This window comes from Protopterus annectens, chromosome 11.part0, assembly GCF_019279795.1.
Source record: "Protopterus annectens isolate FY-2018-M chromosome 11.part0, PAN1.0, whole genome shotgun sequence".
In the NCBI taxonomy this organism is placed as follows: Eukaryota; Metazoa; Chordata; order Ceratodontiformes; family Protopteridae; genus Protopterus; species Protopterus annectens.
In genome coordinates, this window is record NC_056745.1 from 1,059,244,198 (window position 1) to 1,059,268,598 (window position 24,401).

The 24,401-nt window shown below is 36.9% G+C and overlaps 1 protein-coding gene across 1 annotated transcript in view; it reads left to right on the forward strand.

Annotated features, from left to right (window-relative positions):
- Window positions 1–24,401, forward strand: part of LOC122815693 (mucin-19-like) — a gene marked incomplete in the record, with an annotated part of 520,597 nt that overhangs the window by 359,325 nt on the left and 136,871 nt on the right. The window contains 5 exon segments of the mRNA XM_044088393.1: window positions 2,347–2,394; window positions 6,881–6,931; window positions 10,505–10,531; window positions 11,307–11,357; window positions 15,960–16,001. Coding sequence (XP_043944328.1) covers window positions 2,347–2,394; window positions 6,881–6,931; window positions 10,505–10,531; window positions 11,307–11,357; window positions 15,960–16,001 — 219 coding nt within the window.

Consider the following 24,401-nt stretch of genomic DNA (forward strand, 5'->3'; position numbering starts at 1 on the left):
CATGCTTATTCTGTAGTTGTCTCAGATAAGCCTTTCTGTCAACACTATGATGAGTGCATTGAGGAGCTTTCATTTCTCCAATAACATATCCACCTTGTGCATATCAACTGTAACTTAATCTGATTCTGTTAATGTCTTTGACTTCGTTTTCCTTGGTGCACCTCATATTTATTGTAGGGTGAGTTTGCCTTTCTCTTTCATCAATGGCGGTGCACATGGCAGTAGAGCTTCTGTGGGATGTACTTTGTTTCAGCAGCTTCTTGAAGAACTGCTTCATCTGACCTGTATGCTGTGTGAACTGGTAAACAGATTGTTGCTAGATTCCCTTCTGAATGATGCCTGACATCTATCTTCTTTGTCTTTGTGTTGCTCTTTTGCAATCTTCTGAGTTATTGTTTAGACACTGGTAGAGGTTTAACAACACATTCTTCTTTTTTTCTATATAAACTACTATCATAGCTTATTTGTTAGCCAACCAGTATTTCTCCTTAAAATTGCCTGTTTCATCTATGTCCTGCTTTCCTGTTTCTATATCCTACTTGATCCTGCATTCCTTCTTATTTTTGTTAACTTCTTAAATTTCTGCATTCCAACAAAAGCTTTCTTTATATATTTTATTTGCTTACCTGTCTGGATGACAGAAATGTTTTGTTATCTTCACTGATACTTTTTTGAGATGCTGCCATTTTTCTTCTGCTCTACCTATCTGATCTTCCTGTGGTTCTAGAGCCATAATACTTCCTTGGACTACCTTGCTTTTGATTCAGTTGACTTCTTGGTGTTCAGCCTACTCTCAGTGGATCTTACTTCTTTTTCTGATCACTACTTCCAACTGATTGCACCAACCATTTAAAGGAAGTCTACTTGAGTTGTATGCTGGCCGCTCTTTCTTGTTATTATGTCACTGTCTTTGTTGTAGAAAGATATATTGGCAACCATTAACCTTTTGCAAGAAAGAAAGTCCAGAACAGCCACTTCTTCATTGTTAATTGTGCTGCAAACATGTAAACCCAGGCAATATTCATTTGGAAAAGATAAACAAACTTGTCAGAGAGAGATACTATATCAACTAAGCTGCTTTATGTAGACATTGCAGCATTACAAACTGACTCAACAGGAAGTTCAGTAAATCATAGTGGACTGTTATGCAAACTGAAGACTCATGAGATTAAACAGTACATATAACATAACTGCCATGGTAGCCAATAAAGAAATCAAACGAAGATAAAAACTGAGATAGAATGGAAAGCAGCAGAGGAGGTTAACATCTTCAGGCATCTTGGAGATATGATTGAGGAGAATTGAAATCTGAATGAGAAGGTCAAAATTATAATTGGGGGCACTGTTGGTACAGAGTATTAGAGTGATGCTTGACAGCAGAATGGTACAGAAGCTGAAAAGTATGGTCTACAGAACAATGGTGTTAGCTGTACAGCCATACTGTATGGTATGGAAATACAGGTGTTCAATACTCATCAGCTGAACAAGCTTGAGGTGATGGAGATGAAGTGCATGAGATGGATAATAGCATGCTCACTGTAGGTCAAGGGAAGAAAATGGACATCAGAGCCTAAGCTAAAGTAACCTTGATTGCAGGGGATGTCACAGTGAACAGATTGCATGCATTAAGTCACATGTGCAGAAAAACAAGACAATATGGTAATGTGGATTTCAGAGACACAGAAGAAGGTAATAGGAGACAAGTATATCTATTAAAGAGATGAATGGGTTGCATGAAATAAGATCTGTGACTGTCAAGATCCGACCAAGCTCTCTGAAGTGTGTGTGTGTGTGTGTGTGTGTGTGTGGGGGGGGGGTGTAAGACCAAACTTGTTACAGGAAGACATAGCATGGCCTTCTGTAGTGACATAGGTAGAAGGGAGTGTAATAGGGATATAAGCAGAAAAGCCTAAAGTAAGCCAAAGTGATTGCTTTCAGAACTCAGGGAGTGAAGGAATAGGACTGGCCAGAGTAATAATGGTTGGCATGCTGGTAGAACCAAAATACATTAACTATACATTTAAGAATATTTGTACTGTATCACAGCATCTCTTAAATGTCTGTGTCTACATTAATATGTGTTATTCAAGATTTACCTGGTTTTTGAATTTGTGATTTGAAAATAAACTGTGTCTTCTGTGGAAGGCTGGATGCTGGGCTGGCAACTCGACACCGCAAAACTCCACTGCCAGTCATGAGTGGACAGATGATCTGCTGTGGTGACCCCTAACCGGGAAAAGCCGAAAGAAAAAGAAGAAGAAGATATGAAAATAAACTGAGATATAATGATCTTTCAACTTTATATAAAGTAATGAAGTCAACTTTTACTTTTCTTCCCTTTTCTAGTATCTACCAGTTTGTCAACCAGCACCAGAAGAACATCTACCCCAACAGGTGAAATTCTTATAATCTCTTTTAACATACATAATTAAGTGCACATCCAACAGACTTTTTTGTAATATAGATTATACTTTTAATTTCATAATGTGTAATTACAAACTTCAAGTATAATCTTAATGTTCTTCAAAGTTAGAAATAAGCATGATATTATAAATGTTATTTTTTTGAGGAGTCCCCTTCCTATCACCATTATCAACCCATTACCAGCCCAACACCCCAGTGCCCTACTTTTCCTCTGGGTCTACCAGCTATCTCTTTACCCCCCTGGACATCTCCAGTATTTCTGGGGCTAGTCGTGCATCAAAAGGGCATCACCTGGGGTTTGGATATGTGTTTCCATTTGGGGGGGTTAGCTTATACTTTACTTACTCCTCTTTTAGGGCAATAAGAATATATCCAAAGTAGGCATGCAGTGTGGATAACTGGCATATCATCCCACCTCCACTGTAGCTCAGCCAGATCCACCTCTCATCCTTTTACTGCACCACACCTATCTATATCCTCTGCCTTACCAGGGATTAGCATAGGATCATAGGAGGTTACTAGACTATTGGCCCTGACACCCTTAGAAGCCCTTAGAAGCCTAGCCAAGAGTTTATCCCATGTTTAGACAAGTCAGCACCCAAAGCTCCTGTCCAGCAGTGACACAGGTGGAATTCCAGGGATGTATTTTCTGTTTCCAATCCAGTTATCCAGGTTGCACTTAAAAAGGGATAATGAGGTACTCTGCTTGATGTGGGGGAATTTGTGGGACACAAATCTGTCCTGCCAACAAGTCCTATTGCTATCACAGACCAGGTTGAGGCCACGTGTACAGGTTGCTCAAGTGCACCTTGACTTGTGGATATGCGGCAGTCCTATCAAGGCAGGATCTAAGATTGCTTTATATGCCAAACAGAGGCCACCTCTGAGGAGTCTGTATGAAATATGCCCACATCACTGCACTCCATATGATAGGCATGCCCATCCCACTGCACTCCATATGATAGGCATGCCCATCCCACTGCACTCCATATGATAGGTATGCCCATCCCAGTGCACTCCATATGATAGGCATGCCCATCCCACTGCACTCCATATGATAGGCATGCCCATCCCACTGCACTCCATATGATAGGCATGCCCATCCCACTGCACTCCATATGATAGGCATGCCCATCCCAGTGCACTCCATATGATAGGCATGCCCATCCCAGTGCACTTCATATGATAGGCATGCCCATCCCACTGCACTCCATATGATAGGCATGCCCATCCCACTGCACTCCATATGATAGGCATGCCCATCCCACTGCACTCCATATGATAGGCATGCACATCCCTCACAGCCAGTCCATCAGCCTATCACACCACTTTTTTTAAATTTGTGTTACCAAACTATGGTATGCAGGTATTTTTTAAAATTTGCTAACTAAGAGTATCCAGCAGGAATGATGCAATTTTGAAAGAAAGAGAAATGTTCAATAGAAAAAAAAAATTACAATGAATAGGATGCTGTATGTGTAACACAATGTAATGTTAGTAGATACATTTCAGTAGTCATGATACAATACAAATGATTACATACATAAATTAAGTAACTATGCAAACACATTAACATTTATAGACTGTTACAACTCTTAACACACATTGAAGTAACAACTAGTGTCAAAAGATACCTGTGAAACTGGACATTTATTTTCAGTATTTACAGACGGAGATAAAAATATCATTCAGTGGTGGATGAAGAGAAAAAGAAAGGCCAAAGTGAAATATAGGAAATAGTGTTACTTAATAAGAAAAAGGGGAAGTTACAATAAGAATAAGGAAATGGAGTGGGGCATGATAAAATAACAGGAATCACTATATGCGGAAATATGACATCAGTTCGATGGCGTCATCTTGGTGCTTATTTTGTAAAGCAATTAACTTTTTTTTTTTAGCTGATTTACTAAAGCTTTTTTTTTATTTTCAGCCATCTACAGTCCTTATTTTCTTCTACAGAATGTATTGTTTCTTCTTTGAACAGGGATATATTTTCAATTGGAAAGTGTTTAGAGCCATCCTTTTTGTCCTTGAATAAAGAATAGACAACTAAGACACTAAGGCTTTTGAAATAAATGGGCTATAAAAAAGAATGACAAGTCAATGCTAAAAGAAGAATAAAATGACTGCAAATAGCAGCAGAGCTGAGAAAGAAAATGGATGATAATTACATCACTGCACATCACAGAGGTGTACTCATTACTTTTGGTTAACTTTTTTTGAACCTAGCTTTTTATTTATGATGTCTTAACCATTAGGCCACCCTCCCAACCCTATTTATGATGTCTTATAAGCAAAGTAACAGTAAAACTAACAGTAATGCTCAAAATAACTTTGTCAGTGCAATCACAAGGAATAATCCATCACCTTAGTGACCCCTTGAAATTAAAAAAATTGTGATATTACCACTAACCTGATATGCTTATTCAATAATCACATATCAAAACTCATACAGTTGGCAAAGTTGTAAAATCAAAAAGGTTACTTAAAGAAACAGCAGTAAAATGACACTTAAGAAATAGCTTGAAAACATTTGACCATATAGCATTTTTTATGGACTGCAGGGTACATTTTCAAAGCAATGACAAATATTCTTCTTTAGGTAATAAAATTAATAACCATAATATAAGTTAAAAGTAATAGAAAAGCAGCCAGATTAAAGAATCTAAAAAAATTATATAAAAGTCCCAAAGTAGGGATAATGCCTTCTTCATCTTTTCTTATGTCATGTGGACTTTTACTTTGCTGCTCAAATAAATCCAGATATCTTAATCATCCACATTAGAATTGCACCTCTCTTCTATGTTTTAGCCAGGAGTGACAGGCATTAAAGTAAGATGTCAGACTGGGAAATGTCTGGTACAACCTGTCTGATGATCCGTTAAAATATCTTGGAAAAATAAACATAGAGATATAGGAACATACTAGACAAAGAGTCATAGGCTTATGAGACGCCTAGCCATATACACCAACAAATAGACAAACTTAAACATTTTTGCTCCCATTTTCAAGCACTTAATAGTACTCACTACCCATATTCAACTTGGCTGCATAGGATAGCCTTGGTGTGATTGTGTGTCTAGCCATTACATGATTAAAACTAGCATTAAAGTTAGCAAAATAAGTACTTTGTTTGACCTGGAATGGTAACTTATTACACAGGCTAGGAAGAAATCTAATTAGTAACCTATCTCCCCAGTGAGTTTTGTTTATTTGTTGGACTAGTTTTAGATACATAGTGTGAACTTTTCTAGAGCTAGAGGATTTAATGCCTTTAATTTTCTTGGTTAGAACAGCAAAACATAGGAAAGGGATAGGAATATTTTTGTTATATTCACAGTGATTTCTATTTATGTTATTCTTTCCTAAATGCCTAACTAACGTCCCAAGAGAGAAGGGTAAACATATTGTGTGAAAAGGTTTAGAGCAATAAAAGCCATATAGAGTTCGCTACAGGTACTCATCCTGCATAGCATTCTTATGCAGCAATAAAATACATTTGTAAAAATGTATATATATATATATATATATATATATATATATATATATATATGCATACACATATATGGGTGTGTCTATATCTATAGCTATATATCTATATCTATTTATATATATATATATATATATATATATATATATATATATATATACACACACACACACACACACACACACACACACACACACACACACACACACACACACACACATTTCTAAGAAGGCCATATCTTATAGCAGATTACTTTTTAGAATTCTGAACGATCAAGCATGATGTAAAATTCACATATTTTATATAGTGGCAAATAAAATAATGAATTTATTTCAGCTTCTGTATGTGTTTACTCTACAATGTAGTAAAGAGACATAATTGCCAGTTGCACCCAGTCATTCCTGTATTGAAGAAACAGGTTTACATTTGGCCAGCACTGAGCCATTGCAGACTCTAATTATCAAGAGATCTAAGATGTTAGACTTGGAAATGTCTCATACAGCCTGTATGATCATCTGTTAAAATATCTTAGAAAATTGAACAAAGGCACATACTAGGCAAGAGGCTTTATTTTTCTTGATTAGAACAACAATACATAGGGAAGGGACGTGAATACTTCTGTTACACTCACAGTGATTTCCATTAATATTATTCTTTCCTAAACGTCTAATCAGTCACCGAAAAAGAAAAGAGTAAAAATATTGAGTGAAAAGTTTTAGAGAAATAAAAGCTTTATACGTTTCAATACAGGTGTTTATCCTGCAAAGCATCCTTAAACTATATTAAAATACAGTTAAGTAAATTATAGCATTCGGGGATTACAAGGGACATGGATTTATATTTACTACAGAGAATACATTTAGGGTGAACTTTTCTTAAGTTCTGTATACAAAGGATTGCATTAAGATATCTTAATGTTTTTTTATGAGAATGTCCTTGATTTTTATTTGTTCTCTCCATTTCTAGTATCAACCACATTGACAGCCACCACCACTCCAGAAACATCTACTTCAACAGGTAATGACGATCTTATAATAATATATTTCTATGCACAAATTTAAATGTATATCTAGTAGCCTTAAAATGTTCTTAACATGAGCTTGTACAGCAGTATTACATCATATAATATAACAATGACACTGACATTTTTCCATCAAAATTAAAAATGCACAACACTCTAAACGTCCTACCCGATAAAATATAAAGTGAGATGTTTAAGCAGAATACATTTTAGAGCAAATTGATTTTTATAGATTTGAATGTTGTTGCTTGTTTTTTGGCTTTTTCCCAGTAAGGGGTCGCCACAGTGGAACTCCGGTCCACTAATGATTGGCAGTAGATTTTTACGAAACGCCGAGGTGCCAGCTCGACGCCCAACCTTCAATGAAGGCACGCCCATTTACGCACGCATGTCTTTTGAACGCTACCCAACCGTGGGAAGGACATGCAGACTCCACACAGAAGGCACTCCCAAACCAAGCAGAGAATCGAACGGGAGAACATCTTGCTGTGAGGTAACAATGCTAACACTATACCACCGCGGAATGATCAAGTATGGTGTAAAATTCACGTATTTGACATATCAGTAAACATAACCTCATCCCTCTTTAAATTATTTAATTGATTTTAATTTCAGCTTCTCTGTGTTTAACTGCTGAGAAGTACTGTGCAACAGTTCTCACTATCAGCTAGTCATTGCTATATTGAAGAAACATGATAAAATAAAATAATATTATGAATATTGCATATTAAAAAACACAACTTTTAAAAATTACAAAGCAGTTCCTCAAATCAAAATATCATTATGGACCCTGGTAACTATTGCCCTATAAGCCTGACTAGTCTGGTCTGCAAAGCTATGGAGCGTATCATCATGGAACTCATAAACAAAGACATTGGGGATCCTACCCAATTCTACTTTGTTAAGGGCAGATCTTGCCTCTTGAACCTGGTCGACTTCTTTGAAACAGTCACCAATGCCATAGATGAATGGAAGGTAGTCCACACAGCCTACCTTGACCTCGCAAAAGCCTTCAACACAATACCCCACTCGGGCATCATAAACAAGCTCACCAGCTTAAATATCAACCCCTATGTCACAAGATGGGTTGCAAACTGGCTTAGGGATAGAACCCACACAGTCAGAATTGCACGTGCCATGTCAGACTCTAAACCGGTTACAAGTGGTGTCCCACAAGGCTCAGTCCTGGGACCTCTCTTGTTCAGTATATATTTCTCTGAGGTACAGGCTAACACAGGAGGACTTTGGCTGACCAAGTTCACAGATGACTGCAAACTGGGGGCCATAATTGACTCGTCGACTGACACAAGCATCCTCCAAAATGGTCTCACAGAGACAGATAACTGGTGCCAGAGCCATGGCCTGAAGCTAAATGCCAAAAAGTGCATAGTCATCCACTTTGGGAAAAACAATGTGCCCACAAATTACCACATAGGTGGTAATCCATTAAGTACGGAAGAAGTAATTAGGGATCTGGGGACCCAAGTAGATAATAATCTTTCCTTTGACAGTCACATTGTCAAAGTGGCTAGAAGGACCTTCTATATAGCCCACCTTATCATGAAAGGGTTCACATCCAGATCAAGAGAGGTAATTGTGCCCCGCTGCTCATCACTCATCAGGCGCATAATTGAATACAATGCCCCATTTGGGATGTACCTTACCCGACACCTGCAACAACTAGAAAGACCACAAAAGTACCTCACCAAGAGGATTAAGGGACTCAAGCAGATGCCCTATGCAGTTAGACTAAAGAAACTCCAGCTCTACTCAGTTGCTTACTGCCTACTCAGAGGCGATCTGTGCCTGACGTATAAAGCCATGTCCAACCCAGAATTAATGGACATGCTCCACCACAGGAAATCCAAATCCCTTAGAGCTACACACTCCAGTGACTTAAACCTCAGCACAGAAATAAATAGGAAATGCTGGAGAGACAGATTCATATCCCAGAGGCTCCCCTCACTCTGCAACAAAATCCCAATCCATGTTAGGCAGAGCCCCTCAATGACCCTCTTCAAGAAGAATCTTGACAATTGGATGGGAGACTATAGATTTACCCCTGGGATCTCCTCTGTGTCACTGCTAGACAGGGACACTTTAAACTAACCTTAAATGGGCTATCTTCTGTGACCTACTATACTGGGGCACAGTCATCAAATCTAAAAGGGTGGTGAAAGCCAAACACGCTCTGGCTAGGCTTGTAAATGCCCTAGGGCAGATAGCCTAGTATCTACCTATGAACCTATGAACCTATGAACCTATTAGAATACAAGGTCCTATAAATAATTTTAATACTATTAAGTAACCTTGGCAAACATACTCCATTTATTAAAACCAGTCTGCCATGTAGCATGGTTGCTTCTGTCACATGTTTTTCATAATGAGGGTATTATGTTCAACAGATTTCTGTTCAACAGTCTGTGACATACAACTGCCAGATTGTGTCTAATGCATGATGGGTCCAGTGATGGATAACAAACTTGATAGTGTGAAGGTGCAATTTTTTATATTTTAAATTTTCAATTAATGACAAATTCACTACATTTTAAGAATGTTAGATATTATCCATCATCCCGACAGAAATAAGCTATTTATGTTAGCATTTTCAAAACAGTCTCTCTTTGTATTGCATTAGAATATCTTTTCAATATTCCAGTCACTATTTTTTCATAAAAAATTTAAGGGGGTCTACATCCAAAAGGCATGCTATCAGTGAATTGGAACTATTCCGGTCTGTTTGTAGTTGTGACTGTAATGTCTATGTGTGTGTGTGTGTGTGTGTGTGTGTGTGTGTGTGTGTGTGTGTGTGTGTGTCTGTGTGTGTGTGCTTGTGCGTGTGTGTATATATGTGTGTACCACACACACACACACACACACACACACACACACACACACACACACAGTATTACTTTAATATATCCATTTGTGCTTTTTTTTCCTTAAAACTGTTCATGGAACTAATTGCATATATTTTGGAAATATTAACCATCATGTTTTCAGTAATGGAATTAATAAGGCTTGGTATAAAGAAATATATAAAAATAAACACAATATTTCACAAAGAAATGAAGCCTGAAGGTAAACAAAATATTTGTGGAGGACAGTGTGTTCTGCAGCTGTCAGAAACAGTGACACCAGAAAAGAAACAGTATATACAAACTATAATGAAACAGTTTTCTCTACATCTGCATATGCTAAATCATTTGAAAGCATATATAATAAACCAAGGATTTCCTTTCTGGGAGACACACTTCTTATTTTAGTAATCATTTTCCTCATGATGCCTACATATATATATATATATATATATATATATATATATATATATATATATATATATTAAACCTCCTTTTATTGGGCATTTAGAAAACATAACTTTATTGATACACTGTAAACTGTGTTCTGTAAAAACAAGTTGGTACAAATACTAATACATCAAAGAAAAACAACAGAATGTAAAATATAAAATGAAGCTTTTGATGGTCACTGCCTACATTTTCACTTAGGAATATAGAGTGCTGCATTCAGTGGTTCATTACTAACACATTATACATTTTATTATACAGTTACTTCACCACCACTGACAACAACAGGTATGTTAAACCAGTTTGACTAACTATATAACATTACCTTAAGCTATATCAGTGTAAAAGATATTGATTATTTTATGGTAACAATTTCTATTTAGTCACAAATGAGGTGCATGACCTCGTATACTAATGATATGGCTTACCTCCTGAACAGAAAAGTTTATAAACATAGCTTGAGATACATTCTTTATGCTGATTTGCTTTACCAAAGATTTATTTTGCATGCAAATGCAGTATAAATACATCTACACATTTTACAGTAAAGTGTTGCTTTTCTTCCTGTAAAAACTATTTTTGTTGGTTACATTTGTATGAACTATGTGCTTGTGGGGGCAACACATACAGTTTTTTAAAAATGTTTATGAAACCACAGTTCACTCCATTTCTTTTTTTTTTTTAATTAAGCACACTACATGCAGGTATTCTTGCTTCCCATTAATAAAAACTACATAGGTCAAATGAGACTGGAATACTTTCCAGATTTCTTTCTTTTTTTCTGAAAGCTTGGTAAAGAATTGTTTCTAAAGAGAAGATGTACTTGGTTATTAAACAGAACTAGATATATGTCTTAGTATAATCATATTTGGCTTCATCTCATATCAAATAATCATACGTTTACCTATACATAATCATACATTTGGTGGTATGATATATATATATATATATATATATATATATATATATATATATATTTATTTATATTTAATTCTGGGCTTGGAGTTGTAAACACTTATGTTGTACAACAAATGTCACATTCTTGTTTTATTTCACTTTCTAGAAAACAGCACTTTTTCAACTACCATCACAACTGAAACCATTTCAACAAAAGGTAATATAAATCTTTATGCATCCTTCAATTTAAAAACATATCAATACCATAATAACATATTTATATCTAGCATACACACACACACACACACACACACACACACACACACACATATATATATATATATATATATATATATATATCATAAATAAATTTTATTTGATATATCTGCATGTGTATGTGTGTGTGTGTGTGTGTGTGTGTGTGTGTGTGTGTGTGTGTGTGTGTGTGTGTGTGTGTGTGTGTGTGTGTGTGTGTGTGTGTGTGTGTGTGTGTGTGCACATGTATGTATAAGCACATGTGAATGTATGCAAAGATTGTAAAGTCAAGATTTCCATAAAGGTAACTCTATGTGAAAGTCTATACATTATTTTAAAATGTTTATGTTAACGTACTGTACATCTGCATCCAAGGGTTCATCATCCTCAGAACAATTTTCAATAACATTTGAAAACTTTGGACAAACATGGGTGATACATTTTGATTTCATAGCTTTCTTCAACCATCTCTCAAACACATTTGATTGACGGATATATGCAGAAAAATCAGACCACATGCTAATGCTAATGCAACTTAATATGTTACTGCCAGGACAGCAAGGTTTTTGATGCTGGCAACTCCAAATAATAAAGCACAGTAGCGAACATTTGGGACCAAGACATGAATGTCTAATGTGCAAAGTGCATGCATAAGAAATGGTATGTCTGATTATAGCAGATTTAGTACTAGAAAGTAATATGCACATGAAAGTTCGCAGGGGGTACTGCCCCTACACCAGCTCCTCTACCAAGGTGAAAGACTATGGGTTCCTATACTTCTGCTACTCCACTATCCTCATTGTGAAATTGCATGACTCTGAAGATGAAATGATAATTAATCACACATTATTTAATTAATGCATGATTAATTGCCACTAAAACATCTAATCACACAGAAGTTATCATGAAGTTATGATGAAGTAGTCCTAAACAATCATATTTGAGGGGAAGCAAGCCCCCTGCACCTCCAATGTATGAGCACCATGCCCTTGATCGATCTATTTTCCTATGCAAACTCCAAGGTCATACTAATTCAGAATCAGTAGAAAATATATACAGCCATATACATCCACCTTTTATTTCTTCTCTGAGTTTTGGAAAATGGAAGCACAGAATGCATGATGAAGCAACCTCAAATGAACAGAAAGCAATCTATCTCAAGAAACAGTATGTGACACAACGCAATATTATGTAATTATCTGTAGTGTTCCCCATTGATTGTGCTTTCATACTGGACACCTAAGGGTACCTTTGTGTACTGCAGACTGCTTACTTCTCTAAAATCACAAATATAATGTCAAACTAATAACATGCACTATCATCAAAGCATATGCATACAGTTGCCAAGGAGAAATGTTTCCACATTTAACCAGTTATTTTGAATTTCTTTGAAAAAAATACCATTTTAATTCAAGAGTGGAGCACATAATAAATAAAAGTGTTTTCAGAAATTTGATACCATCATTTTACAATTTGCAATGAAGGATTAGAGATTAAGCTCTATGACAAAGTTGAAGTTGAAGATATAAGGAAGGTCTTAATTGTTTACTTAAAATTAAGTATACCTCTATTCTGTACTGCACAAATAAGACTACATGCTAATGAATCTTCATATGTTACTGGCAGGATAGCAAGAAATTATGCAATAAAAATTATTGGCATTGCCATTAGAATCCCTATCTTAAAACTGCTGTTATGTTTGTTACTATAACTTGCTTATATCTACAAATATATATATATGTATATATATATATATATATATATATATATATATATATATATATATATATATATATATATATATATATATATATATATATATATATATATATATATATATATATATATATATATATATATGTGTATATATATATATATATATATATATATATATATATGGGTCTACTTCAGTACATCTAACTCCTGGATCAATGAAAACTTACTCTTGGTAAACAACTACTTGCCCACCAAGACAAAACAAACAGCAAAACAAGAAAACCCTCTAAGTGGGGGGTTTGCTCCCACTCCCTGCCCCCCACACCTCCCTATCTAAATATATCAACTCTGAGATCGCAGTACAATGGGAAAATTGCAAGACTCACCATGGTGGCCACGTCATTCCTGGATTTGATTTTCAAAGGAATCAAAAGGAATCCACCACGAAAATAAAACGTCTTTTATTCAGCAAACAGGAACAAGCGCTTTCACATACGACCAAGTATGCTTCCTCAGGTTATGTTTTACATCTCAAAATAGCAGGTTTTTATACAGAAACTTAAACTAATTAATCATTCAATTAACTAATTAAACTTTTCAATTAAGTAGTTAAAGCAACATTACTAGAACTGTCTTGTAGTATCATTTACTTGCATCTGACATTTACTATATTATTTCATTAAACATAATAAAAACCTTATATAATCAAATAAATCATTATAAAATAATCAATATATGTATAAAGCATAAAAGGTACTTGATTATATTTATAAAATTGAGATATAAACAATATAAAACTAGGAAAAACATTATTTATATAGTCAAAACACTGCTTCATATTGTTTATATACATATCTCTATTCAGTATATGAAAGCAATATAAATCAATACAATAAATGTACAATTACCTAAGGTACTTCACATTATTAAAAACGAAATATATCATTAACTTAATATGATGTTTAAAAGTTCTATTTCAGATTATATATATGGAGAAATATATATATATAAAAAATAATAAATATATATATACATATTTCTGTGGTGCTGAAATTCATATAATAAAAACTTCTCTATGTACAGTATACTATTACAATGTGTTATTAACTGCAACTTATAACTTGTAAAAAGCATCTATCTTACTAAACAAGTAATTTTTACATTTTAAGTAAAAATAACTAAATGCTTATAGAAAATAAGTATTAAACCACATATATAATAAAACTGATGTTAAAAATGTATGAGTCCTTTACTGAGAAATAACTTCTAGACAGAAAAACTACCAATATTATAATCCTATATCTATATAATCTAAAAGAATTACTTATTACCAGAAATATATTACCTTCGTGCTGCCAGAACTGGTTTGATACTAATAGTACTGTTCAGACCTGGTGCTATGTGTGCTCTAAGGTTAAGGATCCAATCTAATTCTATCTTCTCAAGTAAATTCATATTGTCACCACCTTTCCTTAGTGGTTTAACTATTTGTATAACCCTAAATTTAAAGGAGTGATCATGAAATATGTTGACATGTTTAGCAAGAACATTTGTAAGATTCTCCTTTCTGATGTCATAAATATGATTATACATACGGTCTTTAAGTCTTCTTGTAGTAAGACCCACATAATATCCTTCACACTTAGTGCATGTAGCCAAATATATTAAATTGGTGGTGTTACAAGTAGCATATGTCGTAAAATTGTATATGTAGTCTGAGTCTGGTATTTTAATACCAGATTTGATTTTCAATGTTCCTGAAGTTTGATTTATTGAAGATTTGGCAAAATCATCTTGATGAAGTGGGAGTCCATATTCTGGTACTTTGATGTTTTGAAGAGGACCTATATATATATATATATATATATATATATATATATATATATATATATATATATATATATATATATATATATATATATATATATATATATATATATATATATGGGTCTACCTTGAATAACCGAACTGCCACTTCACCGACACGCAGAAGACCGAGACGAAATGACCGAAAAGCAAGTTGATCGAAAAGGTGATTTGCCGACAGCCGAAAGACCGACAAGGGCAACGTGTGAGCGCGACTCGGTAAGTGTGCGATAGTGACGGATTTAGGAGCGGTCAGGTAAGTGTGCGATATTGAGGGATTTTTGGGTTAGGGTGTGGGAAAGGTGAGTGTGCAGTACTGTCGGAGTTAGGGTTCGGGTAAGGTAAGTGTGTGATAGTGACGGACTGTAGTTTAGGGATGGGTTAAGTGAGTTAGGTTTAGAGTGCGGGTAGGGTGAGTGTGCGATAGTGACAGACTTTATGTTTTAAGGTGGGTTAAGTGAGTTAGGGTTAGGGTGCAGGTAGGTTAAGTGTGCGATAGTGACAGTCTTTAGGTTTAGGGGTGGGTTAAGTGAGTTAGGGTTAGGGTGCGGGTAGGGTAAGTGTGCGGTAGTGTCGGACCTTAGGGTTAGGGTTTGGGTTAAGGTTAGTGGATATGTCATTGTGTGTAATGTGTAGTTTACGTTTTTTGTGTCGGTGTAATGGTGTTCGGTTTTGTGAGTTGTCGGTGTTGTGTGTTTTCGTTTTTTTGGGGTCGGTGTTTTGTGTGTCGGTGAAGTGTCGGTTCGGTTATTTAAAGTAGACCCATATATATATATATATATATATATATATATATATATATATATATATTCGATATAGCTATGAACACAGACACCCCACACACACAAAATGTTTGAACTGTGTTTTGTTATCGATGCAAATTTGTTTTAATATTAAACTTGTATAATAATTATATCATGTTATCATTTCTACACCAATTTACCAAAATAGATTAACTCACATTTTTCCTTCATTTTACCAGGATCCACAGTCTTTTCTACAACTGGGGTAATTTCCTCAACAGGTAATGTATAATGTTTAAAAAAGTATAACATGAGATTCTGTACTGTTTAAAGACAAAAGATAAATATCGAATGGTTTCCGGAGCATTTCAAAAACAGAAGGCATATCTGGCATAGCAAAATATAATACCAATAAATTAATTTGCTATCTTAACTTGTCTTTAATCTATACTTATCAGTAATAATAAGTCTTCATACACACTCTGCAGTCTTCATGGAATGGCTGCCAATTTCTCCGTAGCCACAGTACTATAACTAATTGTAGCCCACAATACCATAAAATTGCAATACAAGATTTTTGCCAATAGCTCCTCATTTGGTTGAATATTATTAAATCTTCTTAAGCATGTTTAAATGTGCTTATCTGATGCTCATGCAGTACTACCAAAGATCAAGAGATAGTATGGAGAAAATTATTAATTAATATTCTGCGAGTGTTGTAAATGTTATTTAGTACTTTTTAAATTTCACGATTGTGTAGTCTAAACTATGATATTTAACCTTCTTTTCTTAATTCATACTGACTGACATGGACTATTTTAAGAAACTGTTTTAAATTCATTTACACATAGATACAGTATGTCTTTCCTTTACATGTAATGCAATATAGTCTAAACTACTCAAATGGAGGTATCACTCATTGGCTATTAAGCAATATTGCCAAGTGCCCAGGTTTAGCTAAACCATTGATGTTATTCTGCTCTGTTGTTCATTTATTTTCCAGTTTCCCATTCTTTACCCATTTGTCTGATGGAAAAAAACAACACTACAGGTGATTCCTTAGCTAGACAAATTAAATACTTACATCTTTTGCAAAAAGATTCCTCTCATTTGATTGACTACTCATTTGACTGAACCACAAATGGTCTAACACAAATGTCTGAAAACTCATTTGACCTAATCAGAATTCATGGAAAACATTATAAACAACTACACAGGTAAAAAACACACATTCCAAAGCCAAGAACACAACATCCATGGGACCAGACAACATCCCAGTCTGCGTTCTACATGAACTAAAGAACGAACTGGCACCCCACCTAAGTACCATGTTCAATCATAGCCTCACCTCAGGCTTTGTGCCTGCTCAATGGCGTATCATTAGCCCCATTAGCCTGATGAGCCTGGTCTGCAAGGCCATGGAATGTATCATCATGGAATTTATAAACAAAGACATTAGTAATCTCCAAACTCTGGACCCCACCCAGTTTAGGTTTGTAAAAGGCCGATCATGTTTTCTAAGCCTGGTAGACTTCTTTGAAGCCATCACCAAAGCCGTAGAGGAAGGTAAGGTGGTTCATACAACCTATCTAGATCTTGCCAAGGCTTTCAACACCATCCCCCACTCTGGCATTATAGATAAACTCACTAAACTAGGTATAAATCCCTATGTCACAAGGTGGGTTGCCAACTGGCTCACTGACAGAACCCACACTGTGAAAGTAGCAGACTCCAAATCCGACTTCAGACCAGTGACAAGTGGAGTATCACAGGGTTCAGTCCTAGTTCCTCTCCTGTTTGGTATCTATTCTCTGAAGTACAGGCTAACACAGAAGGTCTTTGGCTAATGAAGTTCACAGATGAGTGCAAACTAGGAGCCATAATCAAAACTCCTAACGATGTGGACATCCTACAAAAGGGCCTCACTGAGACAGATGCCTGGTGTCAAAGTCATGGCCTGAAGCTCAGTGCCAAAAAGTGCATTGTCACCCCCTTTGGTAAAAACGCTGTACCCATGAATTACAACATAGGCGGTAGTATGCTTAACATCGAAAGTGTGATAAGAGACCTTGGGACACAAGTGGACATTAGTCTCTCGTTTGATAATCACATCACCACAGTAGTCAGGAAATCCTTCTACATGGCACACCTCATCACAAAAGGTTTCTCATCCAGAAAAAAGAGGTCATTGTTCCCCTCTACACATCACTCATTAGACTCATTATAGATTACAACGCCACTTTTGGTATGTACCTCACAAGATATCTTCAGCAACTGGAAAGGCCACAGATATACCTCACAAAGAGGATTACTGGCCTCAGACAGATGTCCTATGCAGATGGTCTCAAAAAACTCCAGCTTTACTCTGTCGCATATCGCCTACTCAGAGGCGATCTCTGCATAACATACAAAGCTATGTCAAACCCAGAGCTGTTGGACATGCTCCACTTAAAGAAATCCCAATCCCACTGAGCTACACACTCTAGGGACCTAAACCTTGTCACCAAAATAAACAGAACATGCCAGAGGGATAGATTTCTGTCTCAGACACTTCCCATACTCTGGAATAAACTACCTATCTATATCAAAAAAAGCTCCTCATTAGTACTCTTCAAGAAAAATCTTGATGATTGGATGGGAAATCGGAAATTCACCCCGGGGATCACTTCTATGGCTCTGCTCAACAGTGGCACAGGAAAATAATTTTCTTGGGTGGCAAAAGCCAGGGTACCTTTTTGGCTGGGCTTGTATAAGCTCTAGGGCCGATAGCCTAGTACCTATCTATGAACCTATGAACCAACACATGCAACATAACAAAATCTCTGCATCTTCCCCATGTCAACATGAGAAACTGATCTTACAAAAGTGATATTTTATGATTCACTAAATAATTCCCTGGTTCCATTGTATATAGGGGTTCACTTATCAATACACTCTAGACAGCCTGTGTTGGGTGGGGATGGTGGAAATGAGTGGCCAGTGAGGTTTCCCCATCCTGGTGGAGGAGAGAGCACTTTCCCAGTTAGATGCTCACCACCAAGCAGAAGCTAAAAGGTGATGACAAAAAAGCTGGAACCCAGAGTGTGGGTTTGGTGCTACCAAAAAGTGATGATAGCTTTCATTGCATGTGTATGGTAATATGCAGTCACACTGAGGGGCTTAATAGACCTTCACAGTAAATGTGAATGCTCATGCCAGTTAACAGGGCATGGAGTTAGGACCCTAAGAGGAATGTGCTCCCATAGTTTGCATTCAGAATAACGTTGGCTGTTAAGATGGGAAGATGTGTAGTCCTCTGGTCAAGTGACTGTTAGGATTTATCCCATTCTGAGGGAGTGAAGTTATACTTCCATAACACCAGGACAGAGAGAGCTATCCCAAAGAAGTAAGTGGAAAAAAGGATGCAGGCAGAGTTACTCCACCATAGATAACCAGATCACAGCACCTCCAATTAGCTCACAGGTGGGGCCTCCTGCTTTAGAAGAAATAACCTCAGGTACAGATTGGCAGGCACATTTTAGACAAATCTGTCAAAAACTCTAGCTATTCTACTTGAATTTTAGGCTACCTAATCATTGCTGGAGCTCATCTATACAAAATAGAGTAAATTATATTGTGGCTTTCATTTTCCAATCCAGTAAATGCAGTAACTATGAGGCCACTAGAATTACAGTCCCAATGAATAAAACACCAGCTGTGCAAGAGTGCACTCAGAATATGGAATACCTTAGCATGGTAATGTGTACTCTACAGTTTTAATACATATTTGTCATGTTCTCATCCCACTATGTTTTACTTTGGGTAACAATAGCTTCATAATGACAAAAAGATAGTAAAAGTAAGCCATCCCTTCTTATTTTATATACACATCCTTGTTTATCTGTTCTGTTCATTATGAATAAAATAGGATTTTCAGATTTTCATAAATTCATCCTCCTTCAGAAGAAATGCAAAACTCTATGCATGCAAAACAATATAATAGTTGTACTGATTTTATTTTAGTGACTCAGTATGATTATTTTTTCACAAAAATGCTACTGAACAAAGATGATGCCTTGCAGTAATATCCATACTGTGCAAAAAATTAAAATATCAGAAGGTGCAATTCATAAAAGACTCTCATACTATAAAAAAATTGCAGACTGTGTAAATGAACTACTCCAGGTGGGAATCTGAAACCAATAAATACTATGGAAGTTTATTACATAGGGTGTTCCTGACTTTTATTGCAGTGTTGCTAGTAGATTTGAAGGAATCAGGGAAAAAAACAAAACTACGGACATTATCCGGTGCAGTATGGCCTAATATATTTATAAGACTGAATGTGGAAGATGTATATGAACAGTTAAGCAGAGTAGGAAGGTATCCACATGATTCTGAGATAAAACAACACAAAGGAAAATATGTTACATGAGATGTGACAGCAGATATTCAAAGAGCAGCAACTCTGGGAGGGTGGCATACATGCTACTGCAGAACTGTTAAGTATAGGAAAACGTCAGGTTTTAGAATGGCAGTTAGTATAACTATATACTCATATATCAAGACTGAGTAATGCTTAAGACTATAGATAAACTAAAGAGAATACTAGGAAATATTCCAGATACTGACAGATTGGGAAATCCTGTCCATGTGTATATAGAAAAAAGGCATTGATAGTCTGTTTGGTTCAAATCTGTATCACATCAAGAAAGGTCCTCATACACAAGTCACAGGAGCCCAGTTAATTAGAGCAAACCAAGGCAGTTCACACACGTGGTTTTGATGGGTACAAACAAAGCAAATGCACATTGTCCTGTGCCTCACTTTCTCCTAAAAAACAAGAAAGAGAAATAATAAAATTGCAACCAGTTTATTAAAAATGCACCACTTGGAGATGACTGAATTCAGAATTTAACCAAATAGTAAAACCGCATAACTCTGACTAGCATAAGAGCCAAATAATTCAGAAAAGGACATAGTGAACAGGTAGTGTGACAGACAGTCAAGCTGGTCCAGCCTATTCCCATCCAGCCATGCTGCCTTGGCAAAATGACAATTTACCACATAAATTATTGTATCCAGCACTCTCATATTTTTTGAATTTTAGCAAAATGAAGAGGCTGTGCAATATTCACCAATCATTCTGCTTACAAAGCAATCTGTCCCCCACTTTTGTGGCTGTAATAAATAATCAATAAAAATAATCAAAGCAACATATGAGTTTATAAAGGATTCAAAATTGTATTGAAATACTAGCTAAATTCTAACATCTAGGACAATCAGAGGCAGGTCTAAATAACTATTTAAATAAAGGGAGAGGTTGATAGTAAACAAACCACAGTCCATATTAGACAGGTGCATGTCATTCTGACAAAACCAAATGGGATTAGGAGCTGCAAAATCCCAATGACCAATAAATCTATAAAGAGATCTGTGGTTCACAAATCCTTGAGCTGTCTCTAGCACCAAAGGGTTAAAGGTCTTATCCCAAAATAATGTGGCAATCTAGGAAGCTAGTAAACCAGCAGACCAGGTATTAACTGCTGTACAGTAATTAATCCTCTGAACATGCAAGAAAATAATCATAATTTAGGATACTGCTGATATCACCTCCTACATGAAATGTGAATACCTGCATGTGGCCAACTTCAGCAATAATTAAAGATGGCAACAACTGATCCCAAATCATTGCTGAACAGTCTTTCCAAATTATTTCAAAGGAGTGAGGATCCAAGCCCAAATCTGAAACCTACTTATCTACTTTTGCTCTGATGGCTGCCTTGTAATAATGGGATGTCCTGAGATCAAAACTCATAGAGAACCTGAATCCTCAACATCAACCCTCCTAACAGACTTAGTAAACTAGAGAATGTAAGTCAAATAAGCATTGAAGGAACATCTACCTATTGTCTTTATTAGTTCTACTGGCTCACCATCTGATACCAACTCTGAGGTTTTGCCAGTCTGAAATTAATGGGAATGATAGCCATTACATGGCAAGCCTTAGCACATTAAGGGCTTAAGTAAACCAATATAAATATCGCTTGGTACTAACTGAGACCAATTAGGAAAACAAAACACTAGACTTTGTAAGTTATAGGGGTGGGAAGGTCTTTAGAGGATAGTAAAACAGCTTATAGTACAGAGTAAGGGAATTAATAATCTGTCCAAAATTACATGGTGACCCCAGGCAGTTTGATTGGATTTGGATCTATAAATTCATACTCAGACCACATCAACAATTAGTGAAACATAATTCCAATTTAAAGAACTCAGGAACTAACTAATATGAAACTCCCAGCACACAGCCAGGTAAATAGGCCATAGAATTAGTAAACTACTGAACAAAAGTCAAATAAGTACTACAGGACCATCTACCTCTTCCTTTGTTAGTGCCTTTTTTAGGCAAGGCTCAAAAGACAAACCCACCTCCATAGGTATCACAAGGGATAAGAAACTAAGGGTAATGCTACTCAACGCCAGAAGTCTAAACCTCAAGATGCATGCACTCGAAACTCTCCTTAGCAAGGAGAACATCGATATCTGTGCAGTAGCAGAAACCTGGTTCAAGGCTCCCGAGAGCACCCCAGCACTACCAGGTTATACCTCATACCATGCTTTTCGGCCACAAAACTTGGACCGAACCACAAATGGAGGGGGAGAATCAATATTCGTCAAAGATACCCACACCTCCAGGTTGGTGGCACAGCACAAAGCATCAGAGACTATCCATGTGCAACTAACAGTGGGTGAAACTGCCTTCCAGTTTATAGCCTGCTACAGACCACCCTCCCAAACACAGGAACCTCATTCAGCCTTCCTGAGAATACTGGAAAATATGAAGGTCTCTCCAAACACCATTATACTGGGTGACTTCAACTACCCAAACATAGACTGGGAGCATTACACTAGCTCCAACACCCTAGCCCAAAGGTTCCTAGAATTTATAAACTCAAATGCTATGGAACAACTTGTTACCACTCCCACAAGAGGGGAAAACATACTGGACCTGATCATCACCAACATGGGGACACTATACTCCAGACCACAAATGTATCCCTCACTGGTAAGATCAGACCATAAACTAATCTCACTGGATATTCACATTCCGACCCCATCCCCTGCCCAGAAAACCACAGTGAAAAACTTCTCTAAAGCAAATTTCACATGCCTCAAAACCGAGGTGGAATCTTTCAAAGCCCATGGGCCTGTGGAAAATACGGCCCAGACTGCAGAATCCTTTATAAACGCATTCTATGAACACCTTCAGGAACAAAACCAAGACCCAATCCTCCAAAGGCAGACGTCCTGTCTGGTGGACCCCAGCCATAAACAAACTATACAATAGAAGGAGGAAGCTACTACATGATAGAGCAAAATCCCAAAAAGGGAAGGCATCTCTGATCAGTATTAGCAAAAAACTATGGCCACTCATAAAATCGTCTAAGGCCAGCTTCGAGAGAAAAATTGCACAGGACACTAAGGATAATCAAAAGGCTTTTTTTAGTTATGTTAGGAACCTGGGTGGGAATTCCCAGATATGCTCAGAATTAGTCCAAAATGACAAAAAATACACCAAACCCACAGACATTGCCAACATCCTAGCTGACAGGTTCAGTGCAAACTTCTCACCCCCTCCCCACCAAAAGGGCAAATATCTATCCCAACAGAGTGCTGCCCCCCTGACATCTCAGATGCTCAGGTAAGAGCTTCCCTCTCCAAAGCAAAAAACACAGCATCAATGGGACCAGACGGTGTCCTGGGCTGCGTCCTATATGAATTTCAAGAAGAGCTAAACCAAAACATAAAACTACTGTTCAATCTCAGCCTTACTACAGGATATGTACCCAAAGAGTGGCGTACAGCAACAGTGGTCCCTCTCCACAAAGGTGGTGCCTCAACGGATCCTGGAAACTATTGCCCCATAAGACTGACTAGCTTGGTCTGCAAAGCTATGGAAAGGATCATCATGGACCTCATAAATAAAGATATTGGGGACCTACAGACACTGGATCCTACCCAGTTTGGCTTTGTTAAGGGCAGATCCTGCCTCTTCAACGTGGTCAATTTCTTTGAAACAGTCACCAAGGCCATTGATTAGGGGAAGGAGGTCCACACAGCCTACCTGGACCTCGCAAAAGCCTTCGATACAATACCCCACTCAGGCATTATAGATAAGCTCACCAGCTTAAATATAAACCCCTATGTCACTAGATGGGTTGCAAACTGGCTCAAGGACAGAACCCACATGGTTAGAATTGCTGGAGCCATGTCAGACTCCAAACCAGTTACAAGTGGCATCCCACAAGGCTCAGTCCTGGCACCTCTCTTGTTCAGTATATATTTCTCGGTGGTACAGGCCAACACAGAAGGACTGTGGCTGACCAAGTTCACAGATGACTGCAAACTGGGTGCCATAATTGACTCTCCAGCCGACACAAGCATCCTCCAAAAGGGCCTCATAGAAACAGACAACTGGTGCCAGAGCCATGCCCTCAAGCTAAACACCAAAAAGTGTATAGTCATCCCCTCTGGCAAAAACAAAGTGCCCACAAATTACCACATAGGTGGTAATCCATTAAATACAGAAGAAGTCATTAGGGACCTGGGGACCCAAGTTGATAGCAATCTCTCATTTGACAACCACGTGGCCAAAGTGGTTAGAAAAACATTTTATATAGCCCACCTAATCATGAAGG